Source organism: Papio anubis, chromosome 17 (genome assembly GCF_008728515.1).
Source record: "Papio anubis isolate 15944 chromosome 17, Panubis1.0, whole genome shotgun sequence".
NCBI lineage: Eukaryota > Metazoa > Chordata > Mammalia > Primates > Cercopithecidae > Papio > Papio anubis.
Window position 1 is genome coordinate 15,174,730 of NC_044992.1, and position 21,004 is coordinate 15,195,733.

General features: G+C 38.9%; 1 protein-coding gene across 7 annotated transcripts in view; it reads left to right on the plus strand.

Annotated features, from left to right (window-relative positions):
• The first annotated feature begins 710 nt into the window (after positions 1–710).
• Positions 711–21,004, plus strand: part of ZNF286A (zinc finger protein 286A) — a 32,637-nt gene continuing 12,343 nt past the window's right edge. For 4 of the 7 annotated variants that reach the window (XR_638933.4, XM_009189725.4, XM_009189727.4 and 1 more), the window contains exons 1-6: positions 711–879; positions 1,315–1,472; positions 2,338–2,426; positions 6,829–6,943; positions 8,294–8,386; positions 16,268–17,518. Coding sequence is in view for 6 of the 7 variants with exons in the window: in XM_009189725.4 (XP_009187989.2) it covers positions 821–879; positions 1,315–1,472; positions 2,338–2,426; positions 6,829–6,943; positions 8,294–8,386; positions 16,268–17,499 (1,746 nt within the window). In the remaining variant the exon portion in view is untranslated. Of the gene's footprint in view, positions 880–1,149; positions 1,473–2,337; positions 2,427–6,828; positions 6,944–8,293; positions 8,387–16,267; positions 21,002–21,004 lie in introns of those variants that run through there. The other 3 variants (XM_009189722.4, XM_003912379.5, XM_003912380.5) reach the window with 3 other exon arrangements.

The following is a 21,004-nucleotide window of genomic DNA, read 5'->3' on the forward strand; positions in this document are numbered from 1 at the left end:
GGGAATGCAGAAAGATGGAAACAATGGAGTTATTTAAGGTATAATGAATAGGACTTGGTGATAGATGGTGAGATTAAAGAGTTAAGAATATTCAGGTTCTGGCTTGTGCGAATGAGTGGGCAGTAATGTCATTCACTGAGAAAAGGAGGGCAGTCTAGACACGAAGTTGGAGGTGGATGGGTTAGTCCCCTAACAGAATTGGAGAGACTGAATAACGGTCCCTTGAAAGAGCCACCTTTTATGATACATTTAAACTAATGTTTATGTCTGCAAAGAACCTGTTGCTTAAATTTGTTAAAACGGGTTCTATCTTTTCAACTCATTTTAAATACATGACTTTTTAGGATTACAAGTAGTCTGTGGATACAGGAACATCGGACTCAGTGTACAAAGAGGGACCTGCTCTTCCTAAAAATATCCTTCATATGTTTTGAAAGCAAAGGATGAGTTCTGGGAGCACAAAATAGGCATAAAAGCGATGTATTTTAATGCATCTTACACCGGAGTAATTTCGGTTGAACTCAGCAGCCCTAAGCACTGTGCCTCAGGAGCTTCTGCAGACAAAGCGCGGGGACTCACCCTGACTTCTTTCCGCGTCTCCGCTGCTCCCTCCCTCCCTTGCCCAGAGGATTAGACACCCGAGATGCTATTTCATACTCTCGCGAGACGGACGGAGCGCTTCGATCCTGCGATTCTCCCAGCCGCACCACTGGTGCTCCCACCTGCGGAGAACCCGGGTCTGGAGATGCCAAGGGGCTTCTGGGAATTGTAGTTCCGGGCGGGATGAGAGCGGCCCGCCTGGCTCCGCACCTTCTTACGCATGCGCGACTCCGAGCTGGCCAAAGAAGTTCGTACCCTTTGTGAGGCCCGGGATGGGAGGTGAGTTGGTTGTGGTGATGTCGCTCGTCTCCGCTCGGCCTCGGCGGTGGTTACCCGGGTCGTTCTGTGCCGAGTCGGGGCTAGAGTGCGCGTTTGTTAAAGGGGCCTGGAGGGCAGACCATGAGCCGCGTCCCTTCTCACTCTGGCCTGATCCTCTCCTCCGGGGACGCGGTTGTGCGACGGGCGGGGCGGTCGCGGGGTCCTGGGTCAGTGCCCCGAGCGCGGCAGAATTTGTCCAAACTCCTGATGCCCCAGCGTCACCTCTTCCAGGCGCCCGGTTCCCCCAGGGACAGCTCCAAGCGGTAGGGACAGACACCTGAGGACCCAGCCTCAGGGATGCTGTCCCCGGGCTTCCAGGCTCGAGCGCCGTAGGACTGAGGCAGACTCCACGGTGAGAAAGAAACTCGACCCGATCTAACCCAGGCCTTTCATCAGAGCCCAGGAGGGAAGCAGGAAGTGGGACCCCGAGGCCCGAGGGTCTTCTAACTCGTCTGGCCAGGGAGATCTGAATTGGGCTGAAGAGCAGAATCTCCAGAACAAGGAGGAGGTGATGATCATGGAGACAGATTTGACTGAAATGCCTGAGAAAAGAGGTGAGAATTGCGGACGTGTTGAACTTGTGGCGTGAAAGGACGAAATTCCTGCTCCTAAAGGGAGAACGGTTGGCTCAGGGGAGGTGGCTCTTGGCTGGCTGTCTCCATTGTCTTGGGGATGGATGGGCTTTTTAAGTGAGACTGAAGGGCTTGGTATGGGAGCACCGCCCTTTCCATGGCAACTGGACACACAGTGGACTCTTCACAGCTACCCCCAAAATGTGAGTGAAATGTTAACTTCTGTGGCATGAGCAAAAAAGCCTCAATTAACTTCATTTTCTCATGTACTCTTCCTCCCAAATGATTATATCATGCTAATCTCCATTGAGGCTGAGAATTTAGCTCTTTGGTTGTCAAAAATATTTTGTTTTACATAGGAGAAAACAGGCATAGTAGTTAATGACTGACTTCAATTCTACCTGACCAGTTTCGTGAAAGTTGTGCTGTGACCTCCTACACCAGAATTCCCCCTGGGGTGGTTGTTAGATTTCTAGATTGTACCCAAGGCTGAACTAATGCTTATTACTTTGAGTTGGCGTCCAGCAATCTACATTATAAACTTTCAGAGTGAGAACCAATGAGTATCGATGAAGCTGGGAAATTAACTGACATATTCAACTTTCTAGATCAAAGGATGCCATCTTACGGAATGTGTTATGATTATAGCAACTGAATTCGAGCCCAGAGTAGCAATATTCCCGTACATCCTGGGACAAGGGTCCTGGGAGGAGGTCGGTTGTTTTGGGGTACCTTCAGTCTCAGTGTTTGTAGGCAGCACATATAGTATGTTGAAGCAGTTTTTAGACTTTAAATCTGAATGGCAAGTTAAGTCTAGGTCTCATCATTACTGCTTTCTTGTGGTTAGCTCTGTCTTCCCAGGACTCTCCCCATTTCCAAGAGAAGAGCACAGAAGAGGGAGAAGTGGCTGCTCTGCGCCTCACGGCCAGATCCCAGGTGAGTGAGTCTGCTAATTATTGGAATTACACCTTGTTTCTTGACTACAGATACGCTCCCTTCTTTGTTATGTGGAGTTTCTTTATCCACTAAAGCCCATCTACAGAGCTGAGTTCTAAACCTAAGAGACTAGTCAAGAGACTAATGGACTCAGAAGAAAATGTTTTCTGTTTATAACACTGGATGGATTTCTTCCTTATTTAGTGTTTATTGTCCCTCAACAGACAGGTAAGCAGCATTTCCCTTTCTTAGCCTACTATGCTCATTTCTGTGCTTGGTAATGTGAGAAACTGTTTTAAATATAATGTGGTACATACCTCTTAAAACTTGTTTCTCTAGAGGAAACAGCATGTATGTGACTTTAAGTAGCAATTTAAGAAAGCACTTAAATGCTGAAGTGATTGTAAAAGTAGTAAGTAGTCGGTCGGGCGCGGTGGCTCACGCCTGTAATCCCAGCACTTTGGGAGGCTGAGGCGGGCAGATCATGAGGTCAGGAGATCGAGACTATCTTGGCTAACACGGTGAAACTCCGTCTCCACTAAAAATACAAAAAATTAGCCGGGTGTGGTGGCGGGCGCCCGTAGTCCCAGCTACTCAGGAGGCTGAGGCAGGAGAATGGCGTGAACCTGGGAGGCGGAGCTTGCAGTGAGCCGAGATCGCACCACTGCACTCCAGCCTGGGTGACAGAGGGAGACTCTGTCTCAAAAATAATAATAATAATAAGTACTCACATAGTTCAAAGAACTACTGGAAAAGGAAAGCCTATGAAGACATAATTTAAAGAGTTAGAATCCAGCCCTCTGAGATGGTGAAAGCTAAGGTATGATCATGTCTGCAACTTACTTTTATATTGTTGGCCCCTCTCTCCTAAAAGGTAAATATGAAAAATACTACGAATTTTTGGCTGGCGTGGTGGCTCATGCCTGTAATTCCAGCACTTTGGGAGGCCAAGGCAGGTGGATCACTAGGTCAGGAGATTGAGACCATCCTGGCTAACACGGTGAAACCCCGTCTCTACTAAAAATAGAAAAAATTAGCCAGGCGTGGTGGTACGCACCTGTAGTCCCAGCTGCTCGGGAGGCTAAGGCAGGAGAATCACTTGAATCTGGGAGGTGGAGGTTGCAATGAGCCAAGATCGCACCACTGCACTCCAGCCTGGGCAATGAAGGAAACACTGTCTCAAAAAAAAAAAAAAAAGAATTTTTGAATTTAAGTGGTGATTGTACTGTATCAGTGATTATTGCATTCATCTTTCAACTTTTGTATGTTTGAAACTTTTATTAAAAGAAGTTAGGGCTGGGCACAGTGGCTCATGCCTGTAATCCCAGCACTTTGGGAGGCCGAGGTGGGCAGATCACCTGAGGTCAGGAGTTCAAGACCAGCCTGACCAACATGGTGAAACCTCATCTCTACTTAAAATACAAAAATTCACTGGGCGTGGTGGCGCATGCTTGTAATCCCAGCTACTCTGGAGACTGAGGCATGAGAATCACTTGAACCCAGGAGGCAGAGGTTGCAGTGAGCAGAGATAGGGCTATTGCACTCCAGCCTGGGTGAGAGTGAAACTGTCTCAAAAAAAAAAAAAAAAAAAGGAGTAGGAAAAAAGGAGCTTTCCACGGTATGTGTGGCATACTACAACCCAGAGATTCCTCAATCAGCCTTTCTCTTTGCTTCTATAATCCAAGGTGTGAAAAGCAGATACTGCATGTTCATAGTGTTTGTAAAAGTGACTTTTCAGGGTCCTTTATGTACTTGCCTGTCTCCATTGGCTTCTTACCTGTCTTACATTAGTCTTGAAGGCTTTATTAGTCAAGAAGCTTTAAGTTGTAGCTGATGAAATCACTTCAAATGGGCCTAAGTGAAAAGAAGTAACTACTGACTAATGGAAAAATCTAGGTCTGGCTACATATAGGGCTCAAACAAGAATGTTAAAATCTATTTCTTCATTTTGCTGACCTTTTCTTTTCTCGCCATGGGTTTTGTTGTTAAACAGGTTTTTCTCCTATTGTTGCCCCTAACAAGTTTAGGCTTACATCTTCCTGTGTTGAAGGCCAGAGAAAAAGGGCAGATTCTTTTCTAGTCATTATTGCAGAAGTGCTGGGATTGACATTACTGGGGTATTAGGCCTATTCCTGGATGAGATATTGGCCAAATCTAAATGTAATTCTCCATAGAATATACCTACAAACACATACACGTGCGTGTGCACACGCACACATCCCACCTGTGAGTCAGAGATGGAGTCAGTACTACCTGAACTACACAGATTCAAAGTGGCCAGGCATAGTAGCTAGGGGAAAATTAGGGCACAGGTACCAGAAGTGTGAATATATATTTCAATATTTTGATATCAGATTCAACACTGTTAACAGCATCAAGCTGATTGAAGCTATTATGGAAAATTTTAAAAACTCTCTTTGTTCTTTGTGCATTTTATTAGATATTTAAAATGCAATGTTGGAGCTTTTTTTCTTATTAGAATTTGCCTGGGCTATTTTTTATCTTTGATTTAATAGATTTTTTAAAATATTAAGGTTTTAGTTCTTCTTCATTGTAACAAAGTGAACAACACAGACATACAGAAATGTAAAGGTAATGCTACTTTCCCCTCAAATTCAGTCCCTGCCTCTCTCTACTATGTATATTTTTTCACATTTTTTGTTGTGCTTGCACTACTATATTCAGACATACGGTATACTATATTTCCTTCCATTTACCCACCAGTACCCAACCTAGCAATAATATTTTGTTTGGATGGCCTATTCTGTATGTAGGATGTGGCTTTTTTAAAAAACCTTTTTATAAGGGAAATTTGCTCATTCACATATAATACATGCATTTCAAACTTTTCTTGCCATGTGATTTTTGTAATTCTGTTTCCTGTGCTTTATTGTTTCCTTTTCTGTATTTTTTCCTGCTGTTTGTACAATGGTTTGCATCTTTGTTGTTCTGGCTTTTTCTTCTAATCGTTTGGCACTTAATCCCCACTGAATGTTGATTTAGTTATGTATATGCAGATTATAGGCTAAAGGTCATTTTTCCTCATAATGTCTTTTCTACTTAGGGGCTACTGAGTGATTTTTACGTATTATTTTATCTTAAGGGAATAATTCTCTTATTTCTTAAATCTTAGATTATTTTCCGTATAGTAGCTTTACTTTGAAATAATTTTAGACATAAGAAGTGTGGCAAATAGCACAAAGAACTTGTATATGCTTCACCCAGATTTTGCAAAAATTTATATTTTACTTTGCTTTATTATTCTTTTTTCAAAATCAGGACATTCACATTGGCATAATACTATAACCTACTGACCTTATTCAGATTTTCTAGCTGTCTTATTTTTCTCTTGTAAAAATTTCTGCTTTTATATTGTAAATATTTCTCTTTTCTTTTGTTTTTTGTTCTAACTTGATTTGTGTGCTCTGGTCATTTATTTACGTTTTAAAAAAATGAAATGGAAGTGTTTAAAGCTATGAAATTTCCTCTGAATACAGTTTTAGCTTTTGGCATTTTTTTTCCTATTTTATTTCATCATCATTTTCGTATTTTGATATATTTTCTCAGTTATTATAAATTATTCTGTTCTATTTTTGGAATGTACTGAAATTTACTTTGTTACTTTTTGCAAATGCTACATGAATGTTTAAACAGAAGGTATTTTCTATCCAGTTAGAACATTTGACGCATATTTCTTTCAGTAACCTTGAAATACTATTCCTGTTGTCTGTGGGTTTACTTAAAGGTGCATGTTCAATGCAGATATGTATCTATCTCCTTAACAGTTTTTGTATTTTTTGTCTTATAGAAGTATAATCTTATGATATTTTATACGTAAATATTTATGAGTCATATCTCATAAATTGGAGCTATTTTCCAATTTAATGCTTTTTGCCTTGAATTAATTCATGTTTAACTGGACTGGTTTTTGCTGTCTTTTCTTTCCACGACTTCTCCATTTCCAAGTTCTGTATTGCAATTCATCTTGTGATTGGCTAGATTGACTCATCAATTTTTTATTGAGGACTCAGAGAAGCATTATGTAGACATGACATTTATTTCCCTCTTCTTATATTTTACTTTAATCAAACTACATTGTTGACTCATTGGTTCATATTTTAATACTTTATTCTCCAGAAAAATTGTAGTCTCTCAATGGAGAAACCAGGGTCATCTTTTAGTTCTCATATTGAATCTAGCATAGTGTGCCTGGCACATAATTGATAGTTACCCTTTACATAAAGTACTCTGAATCTGATGACCATCAGAATACTTGTCATTTATCATAGTCAGTTCCCCTGTTAAGTGCATCTCAGGCTTTTGCTCCAGGGCCAGCAGAAACTAGGGGATGAAAGAGAGGTTATCAAGGGAAAGATGTTGAAAAAGATGTTTTATGTCTTAGGAAACAGTGACATTCAAGGATGTGGCCATGGACTTTACGCCAGAGGAGTGGGGGAAGCTGGATCCTGCACAAAGGGATGTGATGCTGGAGAACTATAGGAACCTGGTCTCACTTTGTAAGAATGGATTATCATTGTGATTCTGGAATCTGCTTATGGGAACATCATTACTTTAATGAAAGTGAAATAACAAAGCCTTCACCTTTGGATTCAGGAGTCAAAAAGTGTTAATTCTTTTTGGCCTATGTAGAAAATCTGTTTTTGCTTTAGATTCTTGATGAAATGTTTGCTTGTTTTGTATCAGGATTCTTTGGATTTAAGTGACAGAAACTTAACTCATACACTTAAAGGGGAAAAAAATCTTGATTTTTCAGGTATCCAAATATATTATCAAGAATTTCCTGTATTCATTGATTTATTTTAATCAATTGGCTTGGTTTTGCCCTGTATTAGCTTTATTCTTAGGATTTCCCTATGTGGCAAAGATGGCCAGTGGCGATCCCAGGGTTATGTTATTCTTCCAGTTAGATAGCTAAGCTAAAAAAGAAAATGCTTCTTTCCTGGGAGTTTCAGCAAATAAGGTCACAGGCCCATCGGTGAAACAGTCTCTAGTGCCAGAGAGATTGAGTACTCTGTGGCCAGTTATAGATCCTGGGCCTACCAGCATGCACGCATACACACGTGCATGCATATGATTGTGTGAGGGGTGGAGGGGACTGTTAGCCCCTCCCAAACCTCATGTAAAAAAAAAAAATCCCCTAAGAAAGTGACTTCTAGTAACTGAAGAAGGAAAGGAAAAACATTAGAAGATAAAACTTCGGTTACCACCGTTACAGTTACGTGGTGCTGCCATTGAGGTCCCACTTTTTCCTCCTTTCCTGAGGTAAAGACTAATTTGCAACATCTCTCTGAAGTTTCCTCGCACAATAAGGAAATAAAGAGAAATTCCTTTCTTTTCTGACAGTGGAAAATATTTGTATTTACAAATCCAGTTGAACTCCTTACCAGGCCCAGACTCTTGCTGTAGATATTTTAAGCTTTATTTAGAGGTTCACCCTCCCTTACTTCAGCTCTTCCTATAATACTTTGTCTTTGTAGATCAAGAGGTTGAGACCATATTCCAGTTTAGATCTTTATACCCATTGCAAATAAATAAGTCCAGCAGGACAGTGGCCATGAAAGTTGGGCGTGGTGGCTCATGCCTGTAATCCCAGCACTTAGGGAGGCAGAGGTGGGAGGATAGCTTGAGCCCAGGAGTTCGAGACCTGTGTGGGCAATATAGTGAGATCCCATTTACTTTAAAAATAAAAAATAAAAAGTAAATTTTTATAAATTAAAAAAATAAGAAAGAAAGTTGGAATTCACGAAGGAATATGTAACAATTCAACCTGCCGGAAGAAAACTTCCACAAATAACTTACTCCCATTACTTTCTTCTTTCTGTCTTTTTCTTTTTTTAAATGAATAGGGCTTCCAGTTTCCAAACCTGAGAACTACAACTTGGAGAATGGAAAAGAACCATTGAAGCTTGAGAGAAAAACCCCCAAAAGCAGCTATTCAGGTGAGCCAGATAGATGGGAGTCTTCAGAAATGATAGCCCAGCAGGACAATGAAGAAATACTTTTTGGTGCTTAAGAAAATACCTGTGTGCCCTTATTTTTTAATTTTTTAAAAATTATAAAGCATTTTAAATATATACAGAAGTCCAGAAACTAAAATAACATTCATATATCCATCACTGAGATTAGACACATACTAATATTTTGCTTCATTTGCCTCTTTTCTTTCTTCCTTTTTCTTATAATATAAAACTCATACAGTTGGATGAATTTTCACAAATTTAGCACATTCATGTAATGATTGCCCACATCAAGAAAACAGCCTTACCAGCACCTCTAGAAGCAACCTTGTGCCCTCTTTCAGGCCCCTCTCTCCTCCCAAGGGTAACCTTATCCTAACTTATAGCACCAAGTTTTGACGGTTCTTGAACTTTCTATAAATGGAATCATATTGTATACACTCTTGTGTCTGGGTTCCTTCACTGAACATTAGCTGTGAGATACATCCGTGTTGTTGCATGTCATTGTAATTTATTCATTTTCATTGTTGTGTAATTTTTCATTTTGTTAATATACCAGTTTATTCTTCTGAAGATAAGTATTTGGATAGTTCCCGTTTTTAGCTGCCTGACTAATGCTGCTATGTACACTTTTTAAATGCCTTTTGGTGAACAAATATATGCATTTCTTTTGGATATATACATACAAGTAGACTTGTTTTATCATAGGATAGATACATACTCATTTTTAGTAGATAGTGCCAAAGAAGTTTCTAGAGTCATTGTACCAATTACATTCCCAGCAGCAGAGTATGTGCGTTCTAGTTGTTCACATGCTTATCAACACTTAGTATTGCTTGTTTTCATTTTAGCCATCCTTTTGAGGTGTGTGACATCTTTTACTTTTTAAGAAATAAAAAATATTACATATTCAGTTAAAGCCCTTTTATTCTTGGCCGGGCGTGGTGGCTCAAGCCCGTAATCCCAGCACTTTCAGAGGCCAAGATGGCTGGATCACCCGAGGTCAGGAGTTTGAGACCAGCCTAGCCAACATGGTGAAACCCTGTCTCTACTAAAAATACAAAAAATTAGCCGGGCATGGTGACAGGCACCTGTAATTACAGCTACTTGGGAGGCTGAGGCAGGAGAATTGCGTGACCTCAGTAGGCGGAGGTTGCAGTGAACTGAGATCATGCCTTTGCACTCCAGCCTGGGCGACAGAGGGAGACTCTGTCTCAAAACAAAAAACAAAAAAAGAAACGCTTTTATTCTCTTTTTCCCCTGGAAGTAACCATTATATCTTGAAATGGTGTGAATCATTTCAGTGTTTGTGTATGTGTATATATACACAGAGACATATATACATATGTGTATAAAACAATGTGTGTTTTATTGTTACACTTTTTCTTATGTAGTCTGATTTTTTAAAGTTCACATTGTGTTTTGATATTAATCTGTTAATATATGTGAATTATGTTTATTCATTTTAACTACTGTGGAGTAATAAGTCCATTGTATGAATAAACTGAATAGTCTATTTTTTTGCCATTAGTAACAGTTGCAGTGATTGTCCTTTTATTGATTCCTTATGTTCATCTTTTTTTTTTTCCTTATGTTCATCTTGAGAGCTGGTTTAGGGAAATAACCGGAAGAAGAATTAGTAGGTCTTAAATCATCACATGTTTAGCTTTACTAGGAACTGCCAACAGTTGAGTTATCAGACTTGGTAATTTTTGTCAATCTGACGGATGCAAAATGATGTTTTAAAATTTTCATTTCTCTGAGTGATAAATACAAGTTTCTGCATTTCATGTTTGTTGGCTATTCAAGTTTCTTCTTGTGAGTTACCTGTTGATACCCTTTGCCTGCTTTTTGAGATTGGGCTGTTTATATCTTTTCTCTTGATTTGGTGGAGTTCTTCATATATTTTAGGTACTAATATATGACAGAAGTAGCATTGCAAATCAGTGAGAAGAAATTGGCTCTTCTAATCTTTGGCGTATTTTATTTTCTGGTGTGTTAGGCATATAGAATTTAAAATTTTTAGTAACAGATTTTTTAAAAATATTGCTTTTTATAAATTGTCTATCTACTTTATCCCAGTGTCAGAAAGATTATTTTATTCCAAAATGTTCAATTTTGTTTTACAGTTATTTATTTTTGTATATGGTATGAAATAGGAAAACTAATTTTGTCTTTTTCCGTGCTTAAAGCCAATAAGTCCAGCATTGTCCATGGAATAATCTTCTGTTACTGATTTGTAATGCTAGCTGTGGTAAACCTAGTTCCCTTGCATACTTGCTTCTGTTTCTTGTCTGTCTGTGTCCAATACCATACTGTTTTAATTACTATACTTAGTAGTATGTATAGCTCATAAAGAAAATCCTTCCTGGATATTCTTATTTTTTAAAAATGTTATGCTTTTTAATATTGAAAGAGTTTTAAAAATCCCTGTGATTATGGATATGTCTGTTTCACCTCAGTGACCTGTCAGTTTCTGTGACTTACCCACTCACCACCCATCTCCCTTTTTTGGGGTATTGAAGTTTTCACAGTGATCTGTTAAGAGGTCCTTATGTATGAGGTTTTTACCTTTTGTTATGTTACAGATATTTTTTCTAGTTTTTGCCTTTCAGTTTTGCTATGCATTTTGATGTACAAGTTTAATTTTTGCAATCTTTTTTTTTTCTGCCCTTTCAGTACTGCTTAAAACGTTTTTCATTACCCCAAGGCTACATATATATTTGCCTCTGTTTCTTAGTATATTCTTTATTTTTCTTTAAATTCTTAATCCATTTGGAATTGCTTCTTACTTCTCTGCGTGTATCTTCTTAGCCTTCTTTTTTGAACAATTAAATACTCTAATTCCTCAAACTTTGATTTTAATCTCCCTTCCTTTTGTATACCTGGAGTCGTAAACTTGAGTACTTACATGGGCCAGGAGGTAATATCACTGAGTTAAGCAAGCAAGGTGGAAACTGGTGAACCAGAGGACTACAGGCCTCAACTGAAAGGAGTAGCCATTACTTCATGAGCTCTAGCTCAAGGGCTGGCATGCTTTTTATGTAAATGGCTAGATAGTAAATAATTAGGCTTTGTGGGACATGGTCACTCTGCAGCCATTCAGTCTGCCACAGTAGTATGAAAGCAGCCCTAGAAAATATAACATAAATGGGTATGTTCCAGTAAAAATTTATTTAGCAAAGTAGACAGCAGTCTGTAGTTGTCAATCCCTGCTCTAAATGGTTGTTGTCATTCAGTATGCTTCCAGTTGTTTTCAAGAGAGAAACCCTAAATTTGCATTTATCTGTAATCTCCCCCACTCCTTTTTTTTTTGTTTTTTTTGAGATGGAGTCTGTCTCTATCGCCCAGGCTGGAGTGCAGTGGCATGATCTCGGCTCACTGCAAGCTCTGCCTCTCAGGTTCACTCCATTCTCCTGCCTCAGCCTTCGAGTAGCTGGGACTACCAGTGCCTGCCACCATGCCTGGCTAATTTTTTGTATTTTTAGTAGAGATGGGGTTTCACCGTGTTAGCCAGGATGATCTCGATCTCCTGACCTTGTGATCCGCCTGCCTCGGCCTCCCAAAGTGCTGGGTTTACAGGTGTGAGCCACTGCGTCCAGCTGCAATCTCCCTATTTTTAACTGTGTGTAACTAATTTTAAAAGTTTGCATAAACAGTGTGGCCCAAAGAAAATGTGTCTAAGGTCCGATTTGGCCAACTGATCACCTGTTTGCAGCCCCTACTTACTCCTTCATTAGTCTCATCATTCCCACAACCAGTTACCTTCTATCAAGATGAGTCCCAAATTGGTATTTCCATCCTGGAGCTCTCCTCAGGGCTGTTCTCAACATCTTAACTATTTGATTCCTTTGTTTGCTTATGTCAAAGATACTTCAATACAGCATGTTTAAAACTGAATATCTAAAATAAGTCTAAATTTCCCATCTCTCTCATAGGATCCTTTTCCAGTAATTGTTTAGTGGTACTTATTGTCATCAAATTGTACGCGGAAATCTATGCACAGTCTTTACATCTCCCCCTCTCTCCTTTATTCTATTCATTACTGTATTTACCTAATTATATTCTAAGTATTTCTTCACGGTCAATTTTCCTTTATATACTTTTTTGTTTGCCTGGATTACTGTGATAATCTTTCCGATTCCACCTTTGCCCCATATACTTCATTCTTAACATTGTAGTGAGACTGGTATTTGCATAATCAAATCTGATCTTGCCATCACTCTGCTTGAAACATTTGAATGGCTTCTCGCTGCCTTCAGGGTAACAGACAGAATCCTGGAGGTCTACAAAGACTTGCGAAATCTGGCTTTTACTCATTATCCCAGCTTCATTTCACAGCCACTCTTCTTCCCTGTCTGTGCTCTAGGGTAGCAGTCCTGAATGCTTTGGCATCAAAGGACCTACTGTAACTATAAAAATTATTAAAGACCCTAAAGATGTATCATTTATGTGGGTTATATCTACCAATAGTTACTATACTACAAGTTAAAACAGAAAAAATTTAAGCTATTAACTAATTCACTTTGCAGTGAGCTGAGATCCAGCCACTGCACTCCAGCCTGGCCGACAGAGCGAGACTCCATCTCAAAAAAAATAAATAAATAAATAAATAAAAAATAATTAGGCCGGGCGCGGTGGCTCAAGCCTGTAATCCCAGCACTTTGGGAGGCCGAGATGGGCGGATCACAAGGTCAAGAGATCGAGACCATCCTGGCTAACCCGCTGAAACCCCGTCTCTACTAAAAAATACAAAAAACTAGCCGGGCGAGGTGGCGGGCGCCTGTGGTCCCAGCTACTCGGGAGGCTGAGGCAGGAGAATGGCGTGAACCCGGGAGGCGGAGCTTGCAGTGAGCTGAAATCCGGCCACTGCACTCCAGCCTGGGCAACAGAGCGAGACTCTGTCTCAAAAAATAATAATAATAATAATTGGCCTGTGTGGTGGTCCACACTTGTAATCCCAGTGCCTTGGGAGGCCAAGGTGGGTGGGTCGATGGAGCCCAGGAGTTAGAGACCAGCCTGAGCAGTAAAGTGAGACCTCATCTCTTAAAATAAAAATAGAAATAAAAAATTATAAACCTGTTATGTGTTAGCACAGTATTTTTTTTTTTATTTAAAAACAGCTATTTTCTTTAAGCAAAAAATGTTATTAAGAAATATGGCATTGTTTTACACTTTTGCCAATCTCTTTAATGTATGACATAATAGAAGGTAGTTATATTCTTACAACTGCTTCTGAATGCAACTTGATATGACTTGTTGTTTTGGTTGCCATGCATGGAGAAAATCCAGCATCACATGGGTATAAGTTGGAAAAGGAAGGAGTATTTTATAGTCTTTTAAGGTAATTATGGCTATTCTTCTTTGAAACAGCTCTAAAACTGAACAAGTGGTACTTTCTGAAAGATTAGATTCAATGTAGAATCTGAAACCACATCCGTGAATTTTTCATATATTGAAATCTGTCAGTCTTTGGACAATATTGGTTCACTAAGTTATGCAGATCTTTGTTGACACTTTATATTGTGCAATATTTTTGAATATTATAACTTTTAGTATCACAACTGATGTTATCGGAAAAGCCTTTAAGTTTTAGAAAGCCATCAAGCTCTCGGTAGTAGATAGAAGTTTTCCAAACCTTGTAATTTCTGCCTGAAAGCTCAAATTTTATAAAAAACTTGTTTGTTGTCCTTGATATGACAGGTTTACTCTGTTCATTTTGGAGAAACTGTCTGCCAGATACCCAAGTTAGATAACATAGTTTGCCATGCAGTCACCCTTTCAGGTAAAATGGTGGTCTGTGAAACGAGCGGCTGGTTCAGCTCATAACTCATTTCCTCAAGATGACCATTGTTCTTTGGTATAAACAGAATTGCCTTATGAATATTTCCTATTTCATTAACCCTGAATATTAAAAAGGCACTTCAAGGATTAAAATTCAATGAAATTAATAATGTTTATGCTTCCATAGACATTTTTAAATAAAACTGGCTTTTTTTAATTAAAAAAAAAAACCGAAGAGTACATGATGGGGACTACTAGTAAGTTTAGTATCATTGTGTTCATTTGTTTGAAGTTGTAAGCAATTTTACCATTACTTTACAACATCTTTGAAAATGTTGAGACAATGAAAAAGGCAAATAACATCTAAATCTTATTTTGAAAGCGGTTTTGAACTTACTGTTTCCCAGGGGTCCATGGACCATCCTTGAGGATCTTTGCCTCTACCTACCTATACAAGCCTTCTATCAATTTATGTTTTATTTATTTAATAAACACTTAATGTAGCACTTATGCTGTGTCAGCGTTTTTAAGTGATTCATAAATATTTGCATTTAATGCTCATTAAGGTATGTATTGCTATCATTCCTTGTGAGATGGGTACTGTTATTATCCCCTCTTACACATAAGGAAACTGAAGTAAAGAGGTTAAATAACTTATCCAGTATCACACAGCTAGTAGGCGGCAGAACTGCAATTCAGGTTTTGCTTGTGAATGTTAGATTAAATTCTTTCTTCCTCTGTATGCATAGTGACTCTTTTTTCCCAGTGACTAGTTCAGAGCCTAGCACATGGAAGATATTCATAAATATCTGTTGAATAAAATGGATAGAAGATGAATAGATAGATGAATGAATGTAATTTATTTGAGTGGATGAAATGAGTGACTCATCTAACTTAATTTTCTTCAAATAGTTAATCAGTTTCCATGGCATCATTGGAAAAGCAAATCTATGTTTTGTTCACTGACTGAAATACCACCTTCATGTTATCTTTAATTCTTACATATACTTTATTTCTGTATTTGCCCTTCTGTTTTACTCCTCTATTTCTTTGAACTACACTATTGAAAATATTTTATGTCTATATAAATTAGCTTTGTATTGGATATAAAAATTCTACTATATTTATATTGGATATATTTAGAGGGGTTAAGCTTCCATCTCTGCCCTCTCTCCCCTGTTCTGATGTTTTCCCTATAGGTACAAATTTTTATTGGTTTTCCGTTTATCCTTTTTTTGTTGTTTTTTAAAATGTAAGCAAATAGTATATGTATTTGTACCCCCCTTTTTTTTCTTTATAAAACAGTAGCAAACTGTGCATACTTATTTATATCTTGCTTTTTCTTTTTAAACTTAATATATCCTGGTGGTCACCTTATAGCAATATGTAAAGATCTTTGTCATTTTTTAAGGAGTTGCATGGTACTCCATTGTATGTATCCACTGTATGTTCAATCATTTCTGTATAGTAGGATATGTGAGATGTTACCAGTCTTTTGTTACCTCAATTAGTGCTTCAACAAAGCCTTGTGCATATATCATTTCATGTATTTGTCATTACACCTTTGGGAGATCATAGGAGGTTTTTGATCAGCAAAATGTTATAAAAGCATTGTTAGGAGGATTAAACTGGCAATGGAATACGTATTTGGATGTAAGTAGGATGGGAATAGTGAAAATTTAGAAGCCGTAACTGTGCTGTACACTAAGATGGTTGTGTGCCTAGAAATTTATCACAACAAGTAGGTATTCTATAAAAAGTTATTTCTTCCCATCCTGATCTATGTATGCATTGCCTACTCATCTGTGGATATATTGCTTCATCAGCATCTCTACTCTTATATTTCTTGTCATCTTTCCCCTCTTCTGACTCTCTTGGATAGGATGTACTCGTTTTCTCTGCATATTCTGAACATTTGTTTTCCTCCATTTGTTTCTCTTTGCAAATCATCTAAAAGAGTCAAATCCACTTGCTCCTTGAAGGCATGCTTTTCACTTTCATTAACTCTTACCTATTACAGAACTGCCTTTTTGTTGAGCACAGAAAACGAAGGAAATTTGCATTTCCAATGTCTTTCAGACGTGGAGACTAGACCACAGAGCAATGATTCAACTTCAGTGCAAGATTTTTCCAAAGCAGAATCATGCAAAGTTGCACTAATAGACAGACTGACACGGAATAGTGTCTATGACTCCAACTTGGAAGCAGCTCTTGAATGTGAAAATTGGTTAGAGAATCAGCCAGGAAATCAGGAGAGACATTTGAGAGAAATGTTCACTCACATGAATTCACTCTCTGAGGAAACAGACCATGAACATGATGTATACTGGAAAAGCTTCAATCAGAAATCTGTCCTTATCACTGAAGACAGAGTTCCCAAAGGATCTTATGCCTTTCATACACTTGAAAAAAGGTTGAAACAAAAATCAAACTTAATGAAAAAGCAGAAAACTTATAAAGAGAAAAAACCTCATAAGTGTAATGATTGTGGTGAACTCTTCACCTACCATTCAGTGCTTATTCGACACCAGAGAGTCCATACTGGAGAGAAACCCTATACCTGCAATGAATGTGGGAAATCTTTTAGCCACAGAGCTAATTTAACTAAACACCAGAGAACTCATACTAGAATTCTCTTTGAATGCAGTGAATGCAAGAAAACCTTCACAGAAAGCTCATCCCTTGCAACACATCAGAGAATTCATGTTGGAGAGAGACCTTATGAATGCAATGAATGTGGGAAAGGTTTTAATCGAAGTACACATCTTGTGCAGCATCAGTTGATTCATACTGGAGTGAAGCCTTATGAATGTAACGAATGTGATAAAGCTTTTATTCATTCATCAGCACTCATTAAACATCAAAGAACTCATACTGGAGAGAAACCTTATAAATGTCAAGAATGTGGGAAAGCCTTTAGCCATTGCTCATCCCTAACTAAGCATCAGAGAGTTCATACTGGAGAAAAGCCATATGAATGCAGTGAATGTGGAAAAACTTTTAGTCAGAGCACACATCTTGTTCAACATCAGAGAATTCATACTGGAGAGAAACCCTATGAGTGTAATGAATGTGGGAAAACCTTCAGCCGGAGCTCCAATTTTGCTAAACATCAAAGAATTCATATTGGAAAGAAACCGTACAAATGTAGTGAGTGTGGAAAAGCCTTCATTCATTCATCAGCTCTTATTCAACATCAGAGAACTCATACCGGAGAGAAACCCTTTAGATGTAATGAGTGTGGGAAAAGCTTTAAGTGCAGTTCATCTCTCATCAGACATCAAAGAGTTCACACTGAAGAGCAACCCTGAAAAATTAATGTGAAGAAATGTAAGTTGGTTTTATCACTATATTAAATACTTGTGTGTTTAGGTGGAAGATCCATCCATGATATGCATGTGAGGACCAATTCTGTATACATCTAATTTCATTTGTGTAATACATAGTTTTGAGCCATAGGCAGGTTCCTTATGTCCATTAATTTGATCATTATGAAATCTAGCCAGAAATTTCAAAATTTTAATCTCCAACCTCCCAAATAGCTATTTGTGGAAATTCAAGAAGTCCCTGAGAGTGGGTAGCAGTACAAACACTGTGAAATTCAGTTTTCCCCTCTCTTGGTTATGTCAGAGCTTTGTTGTAAGCCTCTTGCTTTGTAAGGGAATTCTTGTCGGGTAGGTTAGGCTGAGGGCTTGTATCCTTATCATCAGGAAGACACAATGTTGTTATTTATTATTCTTTGAGTCCCAAGTAGAGATCTAGATACACATATGGTACAATTCCTCTAGACTGTCATTTCTTTTATATTATCCATAAAAACCAAAAAGGCTGTATTGAAAGTCCTTAGCATTCCCTTCCTCCCTCACCAAGCTGCTGTCTAATTTGATGACCATAACTAGGATATATAATATTTACAGACAATTCTAAGTTATGTTCATATGGATTGTGTTCATCTTTTTTCTTTTTTTTTTTTTTTTGAGATGGAGTCTTGCTTTGCAGCCCCATCTGGAGTGCAGTGGCGCGATCTCGGCTCACTGCAACCTCTGCCTCCCAGGTTCATGCCATTCTCCCGTCTCAGCCTCCCGAGTAGCTGGGACTACAGGCACATGCCACTACACCCGGCTAATGTTTTGTATTTTTAGTAGAGACAGGGTTTCACTGTGTTAGCCAGGATGGTCTTAATCTCCTGACCTCATGATCTGCCCGCCTTGGCCTCCCAAAGTGATGAGATTACAGGCGTGAGCCACCGCGCCTGGCATCATAATTGATTTATATCATTGTTATCCCTCTACTGTGGAGACCTTCTTTCATTTTCCATTTCCCTGGGCATTTACGTGAAGTAGCAGATAGGTCAAAATCTTAGCGGTGGTTGTTGATCAAGTCCCTCCTTTTTTATCCTTGGCACTGAATGAATCCTTGGTTTTCTATAATCAAAGGGTCAGGGAGACTTCCTTTGTCTACATTATTCAGCTTTCTGTAAGCTATGCTGTGTCCATTTGAGAAAAAGCCCTAGGGATATTGAGGGTCTGAGAAGTTGAGTGGCTCAGTGTGTTATTATATTTAGGATCTCAGTAAAGAAGAACTGAAGCAACTGTGAGACACAGGGCATATTTCCCTGTATAAGTGGAAAACAGGTACAGAAAATAGCTCACAAGATAGTCCTCAACTGACTTGCTTGAGGATAAGCAGCTTCCCTTCATGAAGAAGTTGCCATTTCTCTGGCCTTCATATTTACCTACTTTTTGTTATTGTCCTCTGTTTAGTTCAATCTCACACTGCTATGAAGAAATGCCTGAGACTGAACTTAAAAAAGGTTTAATTGGCTTATACTTCCATGGGCTGTACAGGAAGTATGACTGGGGAGGTCTCAGGGAGCTTTTACTCATGGCAAAAGGCAAAGCCAGAGCAGGTATCTTCACAGGGCAGGAGCAAGAGGAAGAGAGAGAGGGGAGGTGCTACACACTTTTTAAACAACCAAATCTCATGAGAACTTTATCACGAGACAGCACTAGGGGGATGGTGCTAAATCATTCATGAGAAACTACCTGCATTGTCCAGTAACCCTGCACCAGGCTCCACCTCCAACATTGGGGATTACAATTCAACATGAGATTTGGGTGGGGATACAAACCTAAACCATATCATTACTCAAAAAAAAAAAAAAAAAAAAAAACACACACACACACACACACAGGAAAAGGAACTCTCCTCTTTTATCATCTTAGTATTTAGTACTAATGGTTTAGAGCAGGAATTGACAAACTGTGGCCTGGACTCATGGACCAACTCTGGCCCACCACCTGTTTCTCAGAAGAAAATTTTATTGGAACTCAGCCACACTTACTCATCTACATGTTGTCCTTGACTGCTTTTGTGTCCAGTGTCAGAGCTGAGTAGCTGCAGCGGAGGTTGTACCTTTGGGCTTTAATATCACAAACAGAGCAGCTTATAAACACCAGAAATTTACTTCTCACAGTTTTGGAGACTGGGAAGTCCAAGATGAAGATGTCAACGTATTTAGGGTATAGGGGAGGTCTGCTTCTTGGTTAATAGAAAGCACCTTTCACTGTGTCTTCACATGATAGAAGGGGAGAGTTCTGGTATCTTCAGCCCCTTATAAGGGCACTAATCCCATTCATGAGAGCTCCACCCTCATGACCTAATCACCTTCAAAAGGCCCCATTTCATAATACCATCAATTAAGTTTCATTATATGACTTTGGTGGGGATATAGCCCATAGTAGGTTGTATGTCCCTGAAAGCCTAAAATATTTACTATTTGGCTCTTTACAGAAAATATTGCTTGGCCCCTGTTGTAGAGCATTCATCAAGAAATGGGATAAAGGATTTAAACCAGTCAGAGAAATTAGGTGGAATAGAAAAGTTGAACTTACTGAGAGTTAATAGGGGTCAGAAAAATAAAAGAGATGGGAAATGATGTATCAAAATACTCCTACCTCTAGGATGTTACTATATATTGTCAGGAGAATTCAAGTTATTGAAACTTGCCAAATTCTTGAGTGAAAATAAATTCATTTGAGGGCCAAAATTTGACTAAGGAAAGAAGACCAACATGGGCTTTCCAAAGTTGAGTTTGAATTCTGCCACCCCCACTAAGCAGTCATGTGACTTTGAACTCCCTACTCTGAGTCTCAGTTTCTTTATCTGTATTAGGTTTCAACAAAGGGAATAGATCATCAGCTTCTCATAAAGTTGTCATAAGGATTAAATAAGACAATGCATATAAAGGAACTGGAAGACAATAAATATAGAGTCCCCCACTCCTGCTTGGTGCTCTCTTTCTCTCTCCTCTACATAGAGAAGTGCTGGAGCATCTGTCAGTAGAAGTTACTTAAGGGTGGCTGTGTCTTCCCCATCTTTTGTTTACCCATGAAGAACTGTGACCATCCTGTTCTCTGGCTTATCATAAAGATGGGACTTGACTTCTTTCTGCTCTTGCTTCCATCTGGTGCTGTTCTCTGCACAGCCTCCTTGAGACCATCCAGAACCTTCTTTTTTCCTACTTCGTATCACTTAACCAGTAGCTATCTGGGATGGTTCCAGAGGCTGAAGTTTGCAGTTGAGTAACATTTTAAATAGTGTTAAGGGACTTGGGATCTCTGGCCCTTTGTGTTTCAGTATTTGTCCTTTTTATGCCTGATGTTTAACCTGCCACATGTTTGTACTGCAACGTGAATCTTGGAAATTTTAATGTTATGCATTTCAAATGTTTTGGTTATCTGTGAACTAAATGTGTTCTTATTGGCTCACTTGTCAATAAAGATGTTTTATATGTATTGTCAGAAACTTTTATAA